Source organism: Fusarium solani (assembly GCF_023522795.1).
Source record: "Fusarium solani strain SB1 chromosome Unknown bctg00000009, whole genome shotgun sequence".
NCBI lineage: Eukaryota > Fungi > Ascomycota > Sordariomycetes > Hypocreales > Nectriaceae > Fusarium > Fusarium solani.
Genome location: NW_027072144.1, coordinates 166,929 through 187,339, shown reverse-complemented (window position 1 = coordinate 187,339; position 20,411 = coordinate 166,929). Strand labels below are relative to the sequence as shown.

General features: G+C 51.8%; 6 protein-coding genes across 6 annotated transcripts; 2 read left to right on the top strand and 4 right to left on the bottom strand.

Annotated features, from left to right (window-relative positions):
• Positions 1-317: 317 nt before the first annotated feature.
• Positions 318-2,321, top strand: MRS44_013123 (uncharacterized protein; the record flags this gene model as incomplete). The annotated part of the gene is made up of 1 exon (XM_065616611.1): positions 318-2,321. The coding sequence occupies one exon, from the start codon at positions 318-320 to the stop codon at positions 2,319-2,321; it is 2,004 nt and encodes a 667-aa protein (XP_065472683.1).
• Positions 2,322-4,014: 1,693 nt separating this feature from the next.
• On the bottom strand, positions 4,015-5,589 carry MRS44_013122 (uncharacterized protein; the record flags this gene model as incomplete). Its single annotated transcript, XM_065616610.1, has 5 exons — positions 4,015-4,483; positions 4,595-4,890; positions 4,978-5,159; positions 5,223-5,330; positions 5,391-5,589. The coding sequence occupies 5 exons, from the start codon at positions 5,587-5,589 to the stop codon at positions 4,015-4,017; spliced, it is 1,254 nt and encodes a 417-aa protein (XP_065472682.1).
• A 7,309-nt stretch (positions 5,590-12,898) lies between these two features.
• MRS44_013121 (uncharacterized protein) lies at positions 12,899-13,471 on the bottom strand (the record flags this gene model as incomplete). The annotated part of the gene is made up of 1 exon (XM_065616609.1): positions 12,899-13,471. The coding sequence occupies one exon, from the start codon at positions 13,469-13,471 to the stop codon at positions 12,899-12,901; it is 573 nt and encodes a 190-aa protein (XP_065472681.1).
• A 55-nt stretch (positions 13,472-13,526) lies between these two features.
• Positions 13,527-15,095, bottom strand: MRS44_013120 (uncharacterized protein; the record flags this gene model as incomplete). Its single annotated transcript, XM_065616608.1, has 1 exon — positions 13,527-15,095. The coding sequence occupies one exon, from the start codon at positions 15,093-15,095 to the stop codon at positions 13,527-13,529; it is 1,569 nt and encodes a 522-aa protein (XP_065472680.1).
• Positions 15,096-16,485: 1,390 nt separating this feature from the next.
• MRS44_013119 (uncharacterized protein) lies at positions 16,486-17,829 on the top strand (the record flags this gene model as incomplete). The annotated part of the gene is made up of 1 exon (XM_065616607.1): positions 16,486-17,829. The coding sequence occupies one exon, from the start codon at positions 16,486-16,488 to the stop codon at positions 17,827-17,829; it is 1,344 nt and encodes a 447-aa protein (XP_065472679.1).
• Positions 17,830-17,965: 136 nt separating this feature from the next.
• MRS44_013118 (uncharacterized protein) lies at positions 17,966-19,183 on the bottom strand (the record flags this gene model as incomplete). The annotated part of the gene is made up of 2 exons (XM_065616606.1): positions 17,966-18,136; positions 18,185-19,183. The coding sequence occupies 2 exons, from the start codon at positions 19,181-19,183 to the stop codon at positions 17,966-17,968; spliced, it is 1,170 nt and encodes a 389-aa protein (XP_065472678.1).
• Between the last annotated feature and the right edge of the window lie 1,228 nt (positions 19,184-20,411).

The following is a 20,411-nucleotide window of genomic DNA, read 5'->3' as shown; positions in this document are numbered from 1 at the left end:
AGTGAGTGGGTCTGAGCCTGCTGAGGTAAAACCTGATCCAACTATTTGTTCACGTGACCATTTAACGCGTGAAGGCCTCAAGGGAGCCCGCATCGCGTCTCCGGTTGCGCACCAGCAACGTTGGCTATGCAATGACCTCATCTGTCCGACAATCTCGATTCAATTGACGGCCAGGTACCCTATCCCATATATCCACATGCCATTCCAGGGGCCGTGCTTGTATGGTATCTAACGTCCAACAGTTTCCTCCCTCTCGCTGCTCTCGGTACTGCTCATGGGCCTCAGTACATGACGGTCACCCACCGCCTCCAGTGGCCATGGCACAACCAACCCCCAGCCCCAGGATCCCCTCATTGTCTTTCGCCAAGGATGAAATCCATTTCTCACCACAAGCGCCCATCACGCCCGCGACTCCCTCCCCCCGCTCAAGCATGGCTGGCACCAAGAGGAAGCGACCGTATGGAGCCAGCATGACGCCGTCTCGTCCGCCGCCCGAGGCTATCATTGACATCTCATCTGACTCAGACTCGGACAGTGAGCCCACCCCCAAAGCGCAACGATCCCAGTTACCCGATCAGATTGAGCGTGATGACGATGGCTTCCTGTCAATCTCATCCCTCAGCGATGACGAGGAAGATGAGTCACCGTCTCAAGCAAAACCTCGCGTCCAAGGAATTTCGGCGAATCCCATGGACAAGCCGGATACCGAGCCGACGCTGTGCAAGGAGCAGCAAGATGTCGTCGACCTAATCCTGCGCGGCCGCAACGTGTTCTACACCGGCTCTGCCGGCTGCGGCAAATCCACCGTCCTCAAGGCCGTCGTCAAGAAGCTGGAAGACATGGGCAAGATCGTCAATATCGTTGCACCCACTGGAAGAGCCGCCCTGCAAGTCAACGGCATGTCGACGTGGTCGTACATGGGCTGGACACCCGATCACTTCAAGTACGACCTCAACAGGCTCATCAAGGAAGGCTTCCGCAAGCACATCAGGAAGCGCATCAAGGACACGGACGTGCTCATCATTGACGAGATCAGCATGGTCGAGAACCACCACCTCGAGCGCATGAACCACTGCATCACCGCCGTTAGGTGCTGGAATGACTACGAGAACAGGATGGAGAGAGACCCGCCCGCATTTGGAGGCCTGCAGTTGATCGTGACGGGCGATTTCTGCCAGCTGCCGCCAGTGAAGCCGTTCCAATTCTGCTACTTGTGCGGAGGAGAGATGCTCCCTAACGAGGACCTTACCGAGTTCGATTGCGAAGAATGTCACGGCCCATTCGAAGAGACGGACAAATGGGCATTCAAGAGCATGGCCTGGAAGAAGGCCAAATTTGAGCATGTCCACCTCCGAGAGATCCATCGCCAGAAGGACCAGACCTTCATTCGAATGCTGCAGAAATGCCGACTTGGCATTCCCTTTTCACGAGACGAGACAAAGACCCTCATGGACCATCCCTGCAAGGTCGGTGGGGCAGCCCAACTACTCTGCATGAAGCATGAGGTCAACAAGGTGAACCGGGAGAACTTCAACAAACTAAGGACGCCCACAGTCGACTACCAGGCGATAGACGAGTTCGAATGGAACCCAAAACACGAGCACCTATATCACTACAACAAGCGGAACTCGGACGGAACACTGGCCGCCTGCAGGGACCACCGGTTACAACCAGAGGTTATCCTGCGGGTGGGTATGCTGGTCGTGCTGCAGGTCAACCTGAGCATCTCGGCAGGGCTGTGCAACGGGAGCCAGGGCATAATCTGCGGGTTTGAAGACTACGATCCCAAAGTTTTGCCAAGGGCCAGACGCAAGGATGACATATCTCCGCCCTGGCAGATCATCAACGGGGAGCACGCGAAGCTCAGGGAAGTCCAGATCGCCAAGTTCAAGGCGACGAAATGGCCGGTGGTGAAATTTCAAAATGGCAAGACACGTACCATCTTTGCCAACTGCATGGTCAACTCGTACGGCAAAGAGCCGTATTCTCTGCTTCACCGGACGCAGATTCCGCTTCTGCCGGGATGGGCTATCAGCGTTCACATGAGCCAGGGCATGACTCTGAACCGCGTTATCGTCAACTTGTCTAGGGCTTTTGCCGAGGGTCAGGTCTACGTCGCTTTGTCGAGAGCTACGAGCCTTGAGGGCCTCAAGATTGTTGGAGACTCGGATGGGTTAGTTGTAGGAAATGGAGGGAATGAGGATGTGCGGAAGTTTCTGTTGGAAAAGTTTGGCAAGGGACTATTTGATTCTGCGTCATCCCAGCGCAGCCTAGATGCACCGTCACCGAGTAGTTGTTCAGTAGTTGAGCTAGATGACTGAGGCCTTGGATGATGAAATGTATAACGTACATGATAAGCGAGTGCACCGGACAAGTGTGACGGTCAAGGTTCCCAACGTAGTAAACCGTAACCCAATTGGTTTATGTTGGCAGTTGTGACGGGGCGTCGTACTGAGCGTGGGGTGGCGAATCACGTCTGATAATGTCAAGAAGTATTCTTGAGTAATCAAATTGTATTGAAAGCTGAGGTAGCGAGAGTGTCTGTCTAAGGGATGTTGTGTGGTTTTTTATAGGCAGGGTCTGGGGAGCATCTCACGATGCCCATCGTGAGATAGTGTTACATTCTCACTTGTCCGGAGTGAGAAAATGGGTCCCGCTCACTCGCACCGAGTGAGCGGAATACGTTGATCCGTGCCGTGTGGCGACACGCATTCGATCGCGGCATGGGCCGTGACACTTATCATGTACGTTATTAAAACAAATAGAGTACATGTCTCTGTTGTTGAATTGCGCAGTGATGCTGGGTGTAATTGATAAAATTAAGGTTGTTATTGTTATTGTCATGGTGAGAGCTCCCTAGGGGTTTATATCCCATGCGATTCCATCTAGGACTTTCAACTTTCAATCTAGGACTTTGTGATGTGACCCTGAAGTGAGGGGGAAGCTCCCAATTATTCCAACACCTGAACAGGGCTATTATTGGCCAAATGGGGCGTCAGTTTCTTCGGTAAACCACCAACAAAGTCAGTGCGCTGACTATGGCAACCATGACACTGGTGAAAGCGTATCAGGCCCCTTGGGAGTATAAAGAACAAGGAATGCCCCGCGATCAAACTCAACTAGATTTTTGGCCCAGCATCTTCACTTACGGGAATAAGAGGTAAGCGGGTTTACCAAAGACACCCGTGGCGTAGATGGCACTGTCGCACAGAACGGTAATGAGACTGACTACACCAGCTCAAGCCACTGTTTTTCTGACTTCACGCCTTGGAAAGCGACGATCTGGGTGAATTAGGGTTGATTTATTAGGAATGATGACATCGGAGAAGCAGGAGGTCGCAGGGTTACTTCGTGCACAGATTGGGAGGGAGAAGTCGAGCTTCGCATCGGAGCCCCGGCGGGCCGAGGGATGTGACAATGCTGAGGGAGCGTCGAGACAAGTCGGAGTGATGAAGCAACACTGCGGGAGTAGAAGGTGTTTTTCTTGAAAGGTCTAAGTTACATGTATCTGAGAGGAGCACAGCTCTTTACATAGTATCCACATCCCGGCCATCACCAGATCGGACCACCTTAGTCATACGGTCTCAACATGGCGGACCCCGTAGGGGACCGGCCTCCTGTGGAATAAGCTTCCATACGAAGAGAAATTGGTAATCCAGGCAAGAGTGGTTCCATTCCATATGGAGTATGGAATATGGATAGAAACCCTGCGTGCTCGCAGAGAAAATGAATTGTCAGCTTCTGCCTAAAACCCATGTGGCTATTAATGCCAATATTTGCGCGGACGAGTCGTATATTGTTAAACTATCCAAAAGCAATAGAGATTGTGTGTTACTAGTACCAGTATTGTTTAGGTGCGCCTTGGTAAATCCGGCAAGTCTGGGACGAGCTAATATAGAACCATAGGCCGGCCTTAAAATGACGAAAAGAAGAGACCCAAGAGACAAACTAGAGCTACCACATAATGAGTTGACCCAGAAACATGTTGTGTCCTACTGCTATCGCCAGGCCCGCTTAGCACGCAGCCACGTTGAACCCGCTCAGCCTCTTAGCACTCTTGAGGATCTCCTGCAACTGCTCCGAGTCATACCCATTCTCGTTGAATGACTGGGAGTTAGTGTTCCCGTTTCCATTGACCTGCTCGATGCCGTGGAGCTTTCCCTGTCCATTGGAGTCACAGTTCTGGTTCTCGGCAAAGCTGCCATTGATGGTCTTGGGGTCGGTTGCTATCAACCCCAGCGAATGAACAGCATCCGCCCAGGCATTTCTGACAACGCCGATAGTGTTGTTCGACCTGATACCAAAAACGGCAGGGGTGTAGGTCGGTCCAGATGGCTGGGCTGTGACAGTGTAACCAAGCCCAAGCATTGTAGCTGCCACGGTGTTGACTGCAGTAGCCTTCTCCGCTTGGGTGGCTCTGTCAGCCCAAGTGAACTTGCATAAATACAGAGTAGCCATATCCAGGTTCTTCTGCAAAAGCTGGCTATAATTTTTTTGGAAGGAACACATTAGCATATGCTTAATGATTCCTTGAGAAGAAATTTCCCAAGCAAGTGCTATTGGGATTGGGCGAAAGCGGCATGAAAGGACTTACATGAGCTTGGCCATCTCCTGGTACTGAGCGTTGGACAACCCTCCGTTCGGCTTGGCGGCACAAGCCCGCGACTGCTCAAGCATGTCCTTGGCAGATCCATAGCTAATGTTGAAGGAGCCTCCCGAGCTTTGCGTGACAAAAGCGGCGTTGGTCGCCTTGCCCGTGAAGTCGATTGGAGCAGCCTGCTTGGACAAGATCGATACATCGATGATAGTACCCTGCGTGGCCGAGTACTGAGCGATGTAGAATTTGACCTTCGGCGTGATGGTCGCGACTGTGTTGGGCTGCGCTGCGAACTATTGGAAATTACCAACGGTTAGCTCAAATTCTCACTCATCTTTCCACTCTTAGCTGGCAGGAGTGGCAAAGAGACAGCTTCTTACCGTCGCAACAGGGATTCTCTGGCCATTTCCATCAACAGAACCCAGACCGCAAATAAAATTTTGGTCTGGCATAAAGGCATTTGCGTCAGCAGAAATCTGGAACGATCCGTCAGGAGCTTCGTAAGTGGTCGAACTGCCATCGAAGGTAGGATTGCCACCGTTGTCGATCAGCTTGAAGGTGCCTGCGGCAATGAAAGGTTAGCTAAAACAGGCAAGCCCAAAAGTGGATGCTAGGACTTCATTACTTCCTGGCGAGCCGGGCGTTCCCAACGTGGCAAGTTTCGAGTTGCTGATTTTTGTCTCGACGTTCCTTCCAGGCAATGTCGAGGTGTCGACTTTACAGATGCTGGTCCCTGGAAAGATATGTGAATTAGTGGGGCTGAAAGCGAAGAAAAAAGATGATGAGCTCCTACAGGCATAGTAGGTCTTGGTTACGTCGATCTCGAAGGTGGTGTCCCCATTGTCAGCCGGAACATACTGGCTCGCAACAACAATGTTGCCATAAACAGGGCTTCCGCCGTTGTTTACGACAATAGGGGAATCGCTGAAGAAGGCGAAGTTGTTGTTGAACCCGGAGAAGTTGGAGAAGTAGATTTTGTATGTGGTAGGCATGATGGACGGTGAGTGAACACAATAGAGTGGATAAAAACGGATGGATGACTTGTCCGAAGGTGCTGATGCTGATCTTGATGGTTTGACTTGCTTGTTCAGTCTGACTGCTGCAAGGGAAGGGAGGAGGACTGAGGCTTTATACAAGTCTCTTTCTGAACAAAACATGGCCCTCCCTCTACTTAGTGTGATTAAATATCGTCGCTTGCACTCGTTCCCACGTCGTCTCCAGCTTGAAGGGCTAGCTGATCTCAGCTGCTAGTGATTTCAGAACGCCAATCTGCAAGCCCCCGGGCTACTCTATAGATTGGGAACCTTCGGCAAGTCACACTATCAGCAGCCCCTCAGCACGAACCTACAAAAGCATCTTAGGCGCGTAGGACACGGGCGGGAGTCACAAGCCAGTGCGCAGGATAGACAGAAAGCTCAACGTCGATATGATTTCTTCTACCCAAACTCGAGGAATTGTCGTTGCTGGGGTCTATGTTACCCACCAGTGGCCTCATGGCATGTCAGAGTACTTCGGCGAATCCCACGATCGGTCCATCAAGGACAAGAGCGAACATCATAGGTACTGTAGCAGTACAGCCAAGAAATGTTCTTGTCTGCGTCCTGCGAAGCGTTGAAAGGTCTGGACCAGAGTCAGTGCCCGGCTTGCGGCGAACCGTGTCTCACGCGGCGCCACTATGTGAGTGGCATGGCCGGGTTATATTCTACTGAGACACTTACTAGCTACCTTTGGGCTGTGCGAAAGCCCTGAAATGTGTGTGCAGCCCCTATTGGACCGTGGTGAACTCGGCCGAGGTCAGCCGCAGTCAGCCGCAGTCTGAAAAAGCTAGAATGTCGGACAATGTCGGTGAAAAGAGATGTCTAGGTTAGCTTCCCTACCAGTCTAGATAACAAACTAATCTTCTATTTATTTACGTAGTCCATTAACCGTTTCCCCGCTCCCAGGGCCCAGCGGTCTCTAGAATAGGGAGCTGAATACCGATAAACAATAGCCGTTGAGTTATGCGTTAGGTGTAGCTCTTGTTAGAAAGAACCTCGTTAGATGTAGGTGTAAGTCTTTGCTACTGCGTTTTCAGTTTGTTCTGATAATGCGGCTGGCTGAAATGAAGAGCATACATACCTTTCGGTATGGCCGAGTGGCACTATGATGGTTTCACAGAGGCTGCATACAAACTGCGCTCGAAGCGTGTAGGTGGGGACGAGTGGCTGGCTGAGCAAAGCGTCACCTCCGGGCTGCGGTTGATTTAGCCCTGGACACTGTGATGCCCAACCTGCCAGTCTTGTAGCCCGTCCGGCCCAACCAAAGGGCTAAGGCCAGCCGCCAATCAAATACTCCAATTTGGTCACATTGGCGAACGCGCTTAACGTTCTGTAGCGAGCAGCGGAAAGCCCTGCGACACGATAAGCTTCCTGCAAATGAGCGCTAGGCACTTTTCTGGCATGTATTCCGGTCAGGAGATAGCTTGGAACAGAGTCTTTCGACCTTATGGCTGGCTGAGATTCTACTTTGAGACATCATGGGCGGAGCTGCGTCCTTGTCTTTCGTTTGTGGCGCATTGTCCTCGTCCTTCTAGGATTGCCGAGAGTAAATCTGGGCAGTGTCTCGGTTTGAAGGCTGGCTGAGCCCGAGGTGGAGGAGGAGCGAGGAGAGAAGTTAATTAAAATACATCGGGTTGCGGGGTAATTGTCCTAGCCGGGTAGTGAAACTGTGCAGGGAGAGAGCCCTTTGTCTTCATTACAACCCGAGTAGCTAGCAAGTATTGGCGTCCCCGGCCAAAGTGACTCGCTGGCAAGCTGAAGGCATCAGAAAACATGATCTATCATCTCTAGTATGTGAATTGTTCTCTTTTATTGCATAGCACATAAGCAGCTGTCACTCATTTGCAGTCACAACCCTGCAGTATCTTCTCCGTCGACGTGCATTAGTTCGTAGAAGCTATTCTGATATCAGGCGGATATCGCAGGGGCTTTTGGGTGCGTGATCGGTGGATGACCCCGCATATGACGGCCCAGGCCGTAATATCCCGGGTATGTACCTTCTCATCTCTAGGGACAACCAATCCCTATCGCCCTACCTCAAGATGATCTCCGTATCTTTATCTGGCTGGAAGCCGAAGCCCTGTCTAGGAATAGCATCAGCTATGCGGTCCGGATCTACATTTCCCGGAAACTTGGGATTGACGTGAGCCGAATCTCGCAGCCGGTCCAAGTCTACAACGGATGGGTCATTGGGACGGCCGACTTAGCCACAAGTTGGTGTAACGAGTTGGTTCGTAGATGGGTTGTCAGAAACTGGTGGAGAGATTTTGGATTGAAATATAGCAGGTGAGGGTTCAAAGAAGCCTTCGCCTTGGGCTCACTTCATTCTGGTCTCATTTGGAATCTGCTTTCCGAGTCAAAAACGAGAAATGGATCTTCCAGTTAGCTGCGTTCAGATAACGCGAAAGCCTCAATTCTGATATAGGATGAAAAACAGCGGAATGGGTTCTCAATCATATAAGCGAAGAGTATGCGTCTCAAGTGCCCGCCGCCCTTCACGACCCGCGCCTCAATGTGGTGTCCCTCCGGTCATTATTCGGTATCACCATTACCCTGCCCACGACAGCACGCTCCTTTTTTTTTCCCCTCGCTCGATGTCCCTACGAGGTCTCCCTATCAGTTATCTATTGTGGCAGCCGGAAAATGCATGTATGGCGGAAGGCACGGCACCACCATCTTTAATGCAACTCATATGCTTGCTCATACTTACCCAATCTATCCAGCACATTTGCTAGTTGTTAATGCTCCTAAGTGTAAACAGATTCTCTTGGCTCAACAACTCCTCCCTCAGCTCCACCGTCTGTCGATGAGACTACTATTGTGTTACGATAGGGAGGTCCCCAGCCCGGGACCTCGTCACGAGGACCTGGCTGGGCTACAGAGTGAGTCCAAGTAGGCATCGCCTGCAGCTCGACTTCCCAGGAAATGGAATTCGGCGACACGCTGCCGAAAGACATGGATCGCAACAATGACGCATAATTTCCCCAAGCCACATCGTCGTGAGAGCCCGGCCCTGAACTTCCAGATGTCCAATTTGGGGGTATAGGGGCAAATGGGGGAATCTGCGCACTGATCGGAGACCCTGATGGATGCGATCCCCATATGGTTTTGAGCTCGGCCATTTCGGAGCCAGGACATTGGACGGTTCCTGTCGCGTTCTCTTAGTAATTGGCTAGTTACCAAACTCGGGTGGAGGGATCGCGATTGGGCTGGTGATGGCTCTCGTGATGGGGATCGGACCAAGATCAAAGCATAGGTAACACTCAACATAACTCACCTCTTTCCCTGGATGTAAACCCTTCTGTATTGGTAGTTGGTTTACCAGTAGGGACCATGCTTGGTGCCTGTAATGTTGCCAGGGGGGTGAAGGGCTGACTTGGTGGTTCCGCCGGTTTTCTACTCGAAGTTGCGGGTGACGATGGGGTTGGTGACCCTTTTGGTCCGGAGGATGGCTGGGATGACTTCTTCGCATGCGACGTATGTGGCGGCTGGTCTGTCGGATAAAAACTGCACTCCTTCTTCAGGCGGATGCAGGCGATACACCGCCCCCGAGAGTCAGATGAGGATATGATACATCTGATCTTGCGACGACGACAAGGGTCTAGAAAGAGGTCAGGCCTACATAGATTCAAGGGGCCTTGAGGGTATCTTACCGCAAGCGACAGAAGTTCGACGATAGTCAAGCTTTTTCCTCCCCTTCCTCCCCTTCCTCCCCCCCAACCTGCACTGCTGCTGTTGCTGCGATTCTGGATCTGAAGAGCGTGAAGGAGACTTAGTTATTACTGAAAAGGAATCCCCAAAGATCGGGTTGAGTCCATGGGCTGGCAACGAAACTGTTCGAGCATTGTCCGAGTCAATAGTAGATGTTTGCTGTGAGAGAAAAGGATGGACGGTCATGTAACTTTTGTTCGTTGTGCCCATATTAGCGCTGAGAGGGGTTGGCAGCAGGTATTGGGGTAATCTAAAACCGGGCTCATGGGCTTTAGCGATATCAGGGAGTTCATTCAGAGACTGCGAAAAGGGTGCTGCTCAGAGCGTAGAGAGAAAAATGGTGAAAGATGTGGAAGAAAGCGGGGCACCTTAAACCTAGGTAGAAAATACCCACATCGTAGATGATAAAGATTTCGGGTGAGTGATACTGAGAAAGGTTTCAACTTGGATGAGGAGTGCTCTCATAGTAGAGACCATGAGCTGGTGATCAATGTCGGGCGACGACGTAAAAACCATCGAATGAGCATTATATTTATTCCGGAGAGAGCTCATTGTTTGGGCTGCGACACATAAAGTGATGAGTAACAAATGAGTCGGAGGCAATGGGCCGACAGTGATGCGACACAGGAGAACATCAATCCAGTTGACGGTCAGTCCTCTGGCCTCCCTGTTTATTATTTTTTTTTTATTATTTTTTTTCTTTTTTTGTTATATATATATATTTTTTTTTTCCCCGTTGAGATACCTGGTGCATGCTTGCAGAGTCGTCGCACTTGATCCGATTGTTCAACAGCGAGGAAGGAACATGTTGGTACCGCGGACTTCTCTAAGTACATCGTCGCCTCGCCTCGTATTCTACACCCTGTCGGATCATGCCCTATACAATTTCCCGACTCAACAGAAGCAGAAGAGGCCGAACGTACATTGCAAGCGTGCAGCATCCGCGAAGGTGTTGGGCAAACCGTCGGTTCCAAGAATGCAGCCTTTCTTACTCAGAGCTCTGTTAAGGGCCCCTGAGCCTACTGAGGAGGCAGGGATTTCGTGAGTGCCACAACTGAATGAAATCACCGCGATCGGTACACAACTGTTTCCCCATTTGCAAGGTAGCGTATTATGAAATAGAGGGCCAAATAAAACTGGTGGAGATGGGTTTCTTTCCTGTGCGGACGCGGACGCAAAACGATACATGCAAGCCCACCAGGCGAAAGCCGTGGGGAAGGAGGGGCATGCTCGGCGCCCGCTACAGAGGCGCCCGGGCGCGCTTTTAGATTTTTTACGTTTTAAATTCTACAAAATTAGTAGAATTTATTTAAAAATTAAGGGAAAATATCTATTATATCTATTATATTATATCTATATATATATCCTACTTTAATCACTATATCTTCAATATTCAATTCGTTATAAGGTATTTAAACCTGGGCTTGGTCATCATTTATTAGATTCGCGCGCCCAGGTGCGTGATTAGTTTCATTCAACTTTCAATAATTATAATAAAATTAAAGAAAATTATGATAAGAAAATTAAGATCATAAGCATATTTATGATGCTATTACATATTACATACAGAGTTTTTATAATTTAATATAAATGAAATGTTAGGTTATTATAGAAAACGTAAAAAAATCTAAATGCGCGCCCGGGCGCGCGTGTAGCGGGCGCCGTACTGAACGAGTCCCAGGCCAGCAGTGTGATGGGGCAAGCCATCCGCCATAGTCCTCCTTTTGTCGTCGGAGGGAGCCTCTGTTGCCTCTTTTCACCACCAGCGAAGCAAAGCACCTTCTTTCCCGGTTTTCAAAGTCGAAGGCTCATGTTTTTTACCTTTTGCCTGAAGGTGACCCTCACGTCCCTCGCCATTTGGTCAAAATTTCTTCGTTTTGTGAGCGTAAACTGATCGGAAGTGTCGAGGTCGCTGATCCAATCGAGGAATGAGGCGAGTTGAATCCTGGCGCGCCGCCTCCCGGCTTTGTCCTTTTTTGGACTAACCTGCAGTTCACCGAGCTAGCGATTTTATGCCCGACGATGGATCCTGATGATCGTCTCGCGACCGCCCCGCCCCCGGCCACATTTGACCGTGGCCACAACGTAACGAAGACCGCTGACTGCGAACTTCAATACGTCGTAACTTAAGACCAGCTGTATGGAAAGTATTCTTGGGCCCACTTTCGCAATGAAGCGTCGCGTGATTCTCCGTATCCCTCACTTATCGCGAAGGCGTGTAGTCACTGCCGGCTTTGTCTCAGCCACCAGTGCCTTACAATGACTAGCAAAGTCCCAGCTCCAACCAGCCATGCATGCTCTTCATTCCTCTTGACTGCCATCCACGGCAAATACCCCTCCGACGCGAATTGCTCCCTTGCGCACCAACATGGTGGACCCCTTATCCGTCACTGGAAGCGCAGTCGGCGTCATATCGCTCGGCATCACAGTTGTTCAGGGATTGTTCAACTACTACTCAGCATTTCAAGGCCAGAAATCCGATGTTGCGCATACGACCAAGAAGCTCTCTCGCCTTCTCGAGTTTCTTGGGAGTTTACGTCAAGAGCTCGAACGCCGCCAATCCCAAGTTGACTACCGTGAACATGCACTCCCATGAAGTCTTACATGTGAGATTGCAAGGAGCTCTCAGGTTCAACCAAGCGCCGCACCAGGGTACCATGGTGCCATTGGCCGCCCCGAGCCTAGCGTTGCCGATCACAGAATCCAGACTGGTCTCTCGAATGACATACCGGGCCAATGACCGAGTGCGTTGGTGTCTTTTTCTTTTTTCTTTTTTTTTCTTTTGGTAACTGACTGCTAAAAAGTGGACAGGTCTACGAGCACGCTTTCAGCTGGAATGACATTGGAAGAAGCGTGCCGTTACTTGATCAGTGTGGCGACAAGTTTGTCCGAGAAAATAGTGGAGACCTGGCCACATTAGGGTTCAGGTTCAGGTTCTATTCCTACTGGTTTTAGCCGCCATTTCTCGGCAGCCATACCCGGTAAGTGGTGTTTGGCCGACGGCCGAGGCGCTCCCGAATGTTTATCCGCTACACCCCACCTCGCCAACGCCATTTGGCTGATCCTTTGGGGGCCTCTGGGTTGGAGAGCACAGGGGGTCGGACCGAGGGCAGACCCACCACCAGAGCTCTGATCACTACGATCAACCATCAAAATGTGGGCACACAAGCAGGCACAGGCCAGCTGGGAGGCCAAGTGGCATCAAGAGAGACAACGCAGGGCAACCTATCGATATACACCAAAGCCGACAGCCAAGGTCCTACGGCTCCACGATCAACTTACCAAGAGGCAGAGCGCCTTGCCGGTCAAGCTCCGGACCGAAAAAAATCGGACTACGGGACTTTTTCTTCAACAGAAAGGTTCCTCAGGTAACAGACTCAGACTGCAGTTGTGGCGAGGGACGTCAGACTGTTACCCACATCCTGCTACGGTGTCGGAGGCACCGAGAGCTCCGGCAGCAGGAACTAGGACAACACCCAGGACGCAACAACCTCCGGATACTATTGATGTTGAAATGAGCATATTGTGTTGTATTGAAGAAGAAAGACTGGTGTTAACCACCGGAAACTATTGACAAGAAGACATCCACATCCTCGCCACCAATGGATCGGAATAGCCATTGATCCGTTAAACAATGGATCTCAACATGCTCGTCCATGAGGTCGATGATCGGGCTCGCTTCGCCTTGCCTCCTGCCTGTCACCTCATCGCCTCCCCAGAGCTGGTCGTGGCGGTTGAAGTCACCGGCCAGGATGACGTCCGTCCTTTTCCCCGTGCTGTTGCGAAAACTTGTGATTGTCGTGTGCAACTGTCTCATGGCCGTGTGCAGAGCGTCTTCATCTTTTCCTGCCACGTACACCGACACCACCAAGACTTCTCGGTCGGGCCATCTAAGTATCGCCCCGGTCAGGTCAGCCGAAGGGATGGGCACCTGCTCGGTCTCCAGATCGCTGCGTATCCAGAGCATACTCCGGGTCGGCCACTGCGTCTCGTGTCTCTTTGATGGTAGGAATTTCGTCCAGTTCCTGTGGTGGTTCGGTGTCGTCATCAGCGTCCCCTCGACCTTCAGCGCGTATGGCTCGGCCACCGCCAGTACTGCATAGTCCTGCAAGTCCCTATCGTTCATCATGCTCAGCTGCACCACATCTCTCTTCCGCACGTTGAGCTGTAGGATCTGGAGGTTAGTGGCCATCGGTCATATGCAGTTGTCGCATCCGACAGTTTCGGCTGAGCGACTCGTGTAGCCCTCCACAGAGAATGCACTTTGGCTCGGCCGCCTGGCAGTCTCGGTGTCGATGGCCCGTCTCCGCGCACTTGCCGCATCGTTGCGCCTTGCTGCATGCGAAGGCCTTATGGCCAATCTCCCAGCAGTTGTAGCACTGAGCCGGGCCTTGGCGCCTCTCAAAGACGTTGGTGCTGGCCGACTCTCCCGCAAGGTGGAAATACCCCTCTTCAAGCAGCCGTCGCGCATCGCTCGCTTTGGTGACGTAGATCACCATCGAGCCGTACATCTTACCATTCGCCTTGTCGCTGAGCCAGTGCATCTTGGCGATCGTCACCTCATTTTCCTTCCCTAGTGCCTCCGCCGCACCTGGCAGCACATTACCGGGCGAGTCCAGCACCGCAGTCCTGTTTGCGCCGTCGACCTTGACCGGGTATAGCTGGTCCCTGAGCACTCTGGCGCCCTTGACCACCGTCTTCTCCGCCACCTCTCTGATGAGCTGCACCTCTGCTTCGTCTCGGCACACCACCTTGATGCGGTCTGGATTCCTCGCATCCTTCACCACGGCTGCGCACCGCCAGCTCTGTTGGCCTTCCCTGACCCGCACCTTCTCTTCGATCGCTTGACGAACTTCTCCAACTTGCGCCTTGCCTCTGTCCTCTTCGCTGACCCGCGAGGTGTCGATGGTGCAGAACAAGGTATCCGTGAACGAGGATGGGGTCGTGCGCATGGACGATAAGGTGCGGACGTTGCTTGGCTGGCTCGTAGGCGGGGTGCGGGCTACGTCTGCATACGATGGCTGTGGGCTCGTCTGAGCATTGCTAGAGATGCTGTCGGCCATCGTGTTCAGCTGTTCCTTCACCTGTTTCATTTCCTCCTTCACTTGTTTCAACTCCTCTGCCGTCTGGGGTTGTGTTCTCCCCAGCTCCTTCATAACTTGCTCTCGCATCTGCTCGAGGTCTCTTGCAGCCTGTTCACGCATGGATTTGAGCTGCTCGTTCGTCTGCTCTCGCATTATCCTCAGCTGCCTGGTGGCTTGTTCGTGCAAGCGTCTGAGCTCGTCCACCTTCTTCGATTCCTCGGCTGCCTGGGCCTTGATCGTCTGGATTTCCTGCTGGAGTTGGCGTATCATCTCCAGCTGCTCGCTCATCATCCGCGTTGCCGTTCGCTGGTTCTCCATCAACGCGTCCCAGAGCCTCTCTAGCATCTTCCTCTGCTCACTCATCAAATGGGCCGACGTCTCCTGGAGCATCGCTCGGAACATGATCTGCATGGGCGACGCGTGGTTGCCCGTCGCGCCTTCCGTCGTCTGCGATTCTCTGGCCCCGTCGGTCAATCCAGTCTCGCCTTCATTTTCACCATCCCGCGGCTGTTGTGACCCGTTCCTCTTCACTGTATCACTCCTCTTCTCAATCGCCTGTAGCCTTTCCTGTAGTTTTGCAGTCGGCTTCACAGGTCTTGAGGACTGACGCGCCACGGTGATTGAATCTCCACCTCGCACCAGGATCTCGTCGGCAGTCGCGTCCATTTCGCGGCACCGCGCCCACGGTCGCACCGGCCTCTACGTCCCTCAAAAGGATTGTAAAGATTGTAAAGATTGTAAAGATTGTAAAGATTGTAAAGATTGTAAAGATTGTAAAGATTGTAAAGATTGTAAAGATTGTAAAGATTGTAAAGATTCTCGTATGAGGAATAGAACGTGCAGGAAGGCAGGGATCCTACGACCCACCGGCTTTCCTAAATTTCGTGAGGTAATACGGTATTATCCCATTTCGGTTCGGTAAAGCAGGGTGCGTGCGCAACACCAATACGTACCTTTGACAAACATCGCTGTGCCAGGCCTGGCTTGGAGGGGCAGAAAGGAAGAAAGCTTTACTTTTATTTGCGTGGATACGTTCGTGGCAAAGCGATGCGCGACCGTTTTGTGACGCGCCAGACCTCGATGGCCACCTCCTGCCGCTGCCGGCCCGCCTGGTCTTGCATCCAATTGGCTTCTTTCCGGCGACAGTCACGTTCATGCGCAAGTCAACCTTCCTTGGCGATGACCGTTGCCAGTCAAATCTGCTTTGAGTCACAATAAGCCTTGTCTGCACCCGTCCAATTCAGGTGTCTTTTCGAGGTATGTAAGAGAAGGCAGAGCGAGTGGCGGCAAGATCGCCTACTACGGAGGCCGATAGGGAACGCTGTTGCAAAACCCCCCTGTCAGTTGTCTTTTGGGTCCCTTCCCCACTCTTAAGCCAGAAATCACCCCACACCTTATTAGTCCAGATACTTAGGCATGAGTAGTAGAGCAGGTACTGCGGACCAGCAGCGGGCCCGCGCGGTACATATCCGTCCCGCCCAAGCAACCCCCATCGCAAATACTGCGAAGTAGCAACGGGCCCGCGCGACGTTCTAGAATCTCGATCTACACAATGTGGTCTAAGCAGTTTAGTTCTTTTCAAGCAATTCTTAGCGAGCGATACGGTATTGTAATCAACCTGATTTTCATTGGCTGTGGTTGCAAGTCGAACGGCGCTGTGCCGGATGATAATCACTTTGTCCAGCTTCAAAAGCTGTGGACGTGTATATGCTAGCGTCCCCTTTTCTATAGCCTCAAATTTCAATTCAGAGACTCGCGTTGCGAACTCCATTTGAGTAACAGGCACAATTCTTGCATAAGCGATTTTCACTCCAGGTGCCAACATCTATGTGTGAGCACACAGCGTGATATGCCAGCAGCGGCTTAGCGCAGTGTTCCCCGCGCCGGGTCAGCAGCGGACTAGCGCGGCGATCTCATGCTCAGGAGAGTCTAGTGATCATCATCCACCGTAGCAAAGGGCAACATTGTTATGGTTTGTAAAACATTAAATCTCGTTCCCAATGTCAGTTTGATTATTTTTTTGCTTCCATTTTCTCAACGTCTCTCTTCAAACAGAATGGCACCCCCAGACATCCCCCCTGAGTACGTCTACTGCGTCAAAGCTGGGAAGAAGCATCATGATCTCTTTACCACCATATATGCTGGCGAAAACTATTGTGGCCGTTGCGGCTTAGCCAACCCCTTTCAATCCCAATGCCGGGCCAGGTCTAGGACTCCAGCCCTTCCTGGCCCGTATGATGAGGTGGTTGAGGTGGATGACTCTCCGCCACACCCAGTCAGCCCGGCAAGTCAGCTTATGCGCGACAAACCAAAACCAGTGTCATCTGCCGGTATTGGGTATGCACAACTACTCCCCAACGCAGTGTCTGTCCCCAACAGGGTGACTGCGAATACACGGGCACGCCAACATCCTTTCAAGCCGTCAAGCGGTCCTCCCCATCCGCAGTTCATGGCGATTGCCTCGGCGGCTAGTCAAGCCATTCAGAACACTAAAAGCAGCACCAGAAAGCCTACGAGGCAGCGTACTGGCTACCAATGGGTCCACATCAGTCTCCTACTCATGAGCTTGGAGACAAGGTACTTCAATGGTCTTGCGGTAGAGGTCCCAGAGACAGTGCTGCCTCTAAAAGATACGGTGATCAAGTTCAGCTCGGCAGACCTCCTTACCTGGCCCTCGTTCACTCAGACCTTATTTGAACACCTACATCCGCTCCCGAGCACCATAGACCCCACCAACCAAGAGCTTTGGAAGCTTTCTTACGCTTCGTCTTTCTCCGGAAAGAAAATCGTCACCGTTCCCAATACCGATAAGTTCACGACGCCCTCAAGCATGCTCACTTCTGGGCACTTTTCGAACAACCAAGCAGGCCAGTTAAAGGTGCTCGTCGTCCTGACATCGACAGACGTGGGTGACAAGCAGGAGCCAATCACACCGCTAAGGCCAGATGAATATTCAACACCGGCCAAGGACGGCAAGAAACGGAAGGTCAAACAGGAGGATTCGAGCCCAGCTCCTGGGCTCAAGAAACGTATCAAGCAAGAGAGGCAGATCAATCAGGACAATGGTACGAAGAATAGGGAACAGGTCAAGCAGGAAAAGGCAGTTCCAGCTTCCACCTACCTGAACTTGGCGTATGAGGACCGTAACGATATCCTCGACAACATCGTTGTGAAGGGGGATGTGGTTGACCTCAGCGAATCCGAAGACGCGGTCACCGAGCTAATGCTTGATAGCGTCTCTGATGGGGAGGGAGATGAGCGTGATGCAGACCAAGAGGACGAGGTCGACTGTGAGAGCGAGACAAGTCTTTTCAAGGAGTTCGTATGCAACCAGACTAAGCTCTTGCCTATCGAAATACTGATCTCAGCAGGTAAGCCCGCAGTCGGCAGTCATCCCTGACTCCATCGAAGGAGCCCAAACCCAACAATACGCGGATGGTGCTGTTGAAGGACTTCCCCCCGCCCAGTCTACACGTTTTAGAGGCACAAAGATTCCCATGACCTTTGCCTCTCGACCCAGAAAAAGGAAGGATTGACTACTCAGGTTCCCCATCAGACCGGTCACCATCCTCCCCATCATCACTTATTTCCTCGATGTCATTTCCTTCTTCGTCTTCAACACTAAACTCAACAAGTGGTTGTTCTGCTGGTTCCCCATCTTCCAATTCGTCTTGTCGGGCTTGATCTGCTCGTGCAAGTAATCCTTCCTATATGTAGTTAGACAATTTAATGCGCAGACAGACGCGGTAGCTTACATATTCAGTAACTCCCCCAGTTGGAGCCCTACGGTACGCTAGCACAGGTGGCTGTCTACTTTCGATGTGTTGAATGATCCTGTCCCGAAGGGCAAGGTAGAAGCGCTTGAATGGACGCAGCTTATCAGGGTCCTGGTGATTGCCAAGGACTACGTCATCGTAGCCCATTTCTGTGAGGACACCGCGGCACCACTCCTTCGTCTCTGGCTCTAGACATGTGCTGATATCGATACCAGCCAGGGGTCGTAGCATTTCGCCTAGAACCGGGCGGTCGATAGGGATCCCCCAATTGCAGGCCTTGTCTGGGTCAGGGTAATGATAATTCATCCAGGGCTGGCCGTGGACAACGTGGGGACGGTTCTTCTGGAGGCGTATTTTGTGTAGATTCCACGCTTCGACGAAGTCGAAGAGCTCTTGACGCAGTACACCTTCGAAGACAGCGTAGATAGCAATCTGGTCCTCAAGCATGCTGCCGTCAAAATCCCCATCCCTAGCAAGCTCTCCAAAGTAGTCTACCCACTGTCGGGAACAGACGTGAAGCATGCGTTCCCACCAACCCTCGATTTTGACATTCTTCGTACTCGGTGCCGCCTTGTAGGAATCCTTCAATCGTTTGCCCTGTTGGAAGACCTGTCCATTCCATTCCACGCATCCGCCTGCAGCCAAAGCAAAGTTCCAGTGGGCTGCTGCGACTAATGGCGTTTCACTGCCCCTGTCTGCTTGCAGAAACCACGGGCGGAAGCCATAGGTGTCGCATGCAGCCAAATACTGCTTCAACACACTCAAGGCGGTTGTAGCAGAGTGGCCAACATAGAACCAGATAATGTTGCGTGAGTAGGCATCGATTGCGGCGTATATCTCGAATCCATACGCCTTGAGCTTATCGTGGCCGTCAATACACCACTGGTAGTTTGGCCCCGGGACAAGGAACTGCCCTTTCTTCCTCCGCATCATCCTTTTGCGCATCTCAACCTCGTTTGGGAACATAATTTTGTACATCTCAAAGAGGGGATCTCTTGGTACCCAGAGCTGCTATTGCTGGCGCAGATATGGCTAGAGAAACCTTCTGCCGTATCCTGCAATGGCATTGGACCGCTGCGCCATCTCGACAATAACCTACTCTGTCTTCTCCAATAAGGCAAGGCATTCTTCATCGCTATTGATGCGACGAACCCAGCGGCGGTCCGGGTAAAGTCTGATCCGTTTTAAACCTCTTTTAGTGATAGGCCAGCCTTGCCTCTAAAGGACACTCAAGGTCTGCTTCTCGGTAAGGCCAACGCGGAAGATAAGGTCGCGGATAGCTTCTACAAGCTCAGGCGTCTCAATGGTACGTGATTACTGACGCGGAAGTCCCCAGCTGGCTATCCGCCGGGAGATTGTGCTGAGGTCGACAGCGATATAGTGACGCTTCCGAAGCTTATGCCTGATCTTACTTCGCGAGGCGCCATTGAGGTACAGAAAGGTGATATAGTCACGGTACTGATCGATGGGACTGGGTGGCCGTGCCATGGCGTTGGAGGTGAGTATGTAGGTAGGGGTGATCTCTTGGTGTTGGAAAAGGTGGACTGTTAGGACGGAGCCCCTATTTAAGCAGGGCGAATTAGCTAATTTGCACTACCCCGCAGCGGCTCAATAGCTGGCCCGGTGCGGACTAGGCAACCAGTGAATCAGACGAAATGCAATGCCACTATTGGGGAATGGGAACAATTAGGACCCCACCTTTGGAAGTGACTGCAAGTTTTTAAAAAAACATCAAATCCCTTCCAACCTCTTTCCTCCCTCTCCTTCTCCACCATGTGGCTAAGAAGTGTGCTTGGCTCCTCGCCTTCAAAGTACAACTTTAAGATACTTATTTAGCTTGGACCCCCTGCGCTATTATCATCGCCAAATACATTAAGCGGCCTCCCACGAGCACCGCTCTCGTAGCGAATAAGCTGATAATCAGCAGCGTCATCGCTGCCGATCCCCGATGTCTGGAGCGGCGGCCTCTGTCTCAGCGGGTGGGGATCCCTCCAGAACCAAAACAGCAAGGACAAAGGAAAGGTTCAGCCTAGTGGCCGCAAATTCGCGGGCAGAATTATGGTAAATCCAGTCAGCTGCTATACAGCCAAGAGACCGCTACTAACACTCTGTTTAAGCAGAAGAAGAAGAAGCAAAAAAAGAAGGCCCCTCCCATTGGCTCTGCGCGTGACTTCCCCTGCCGCCCCTGCATTACTCGCGCTACCAA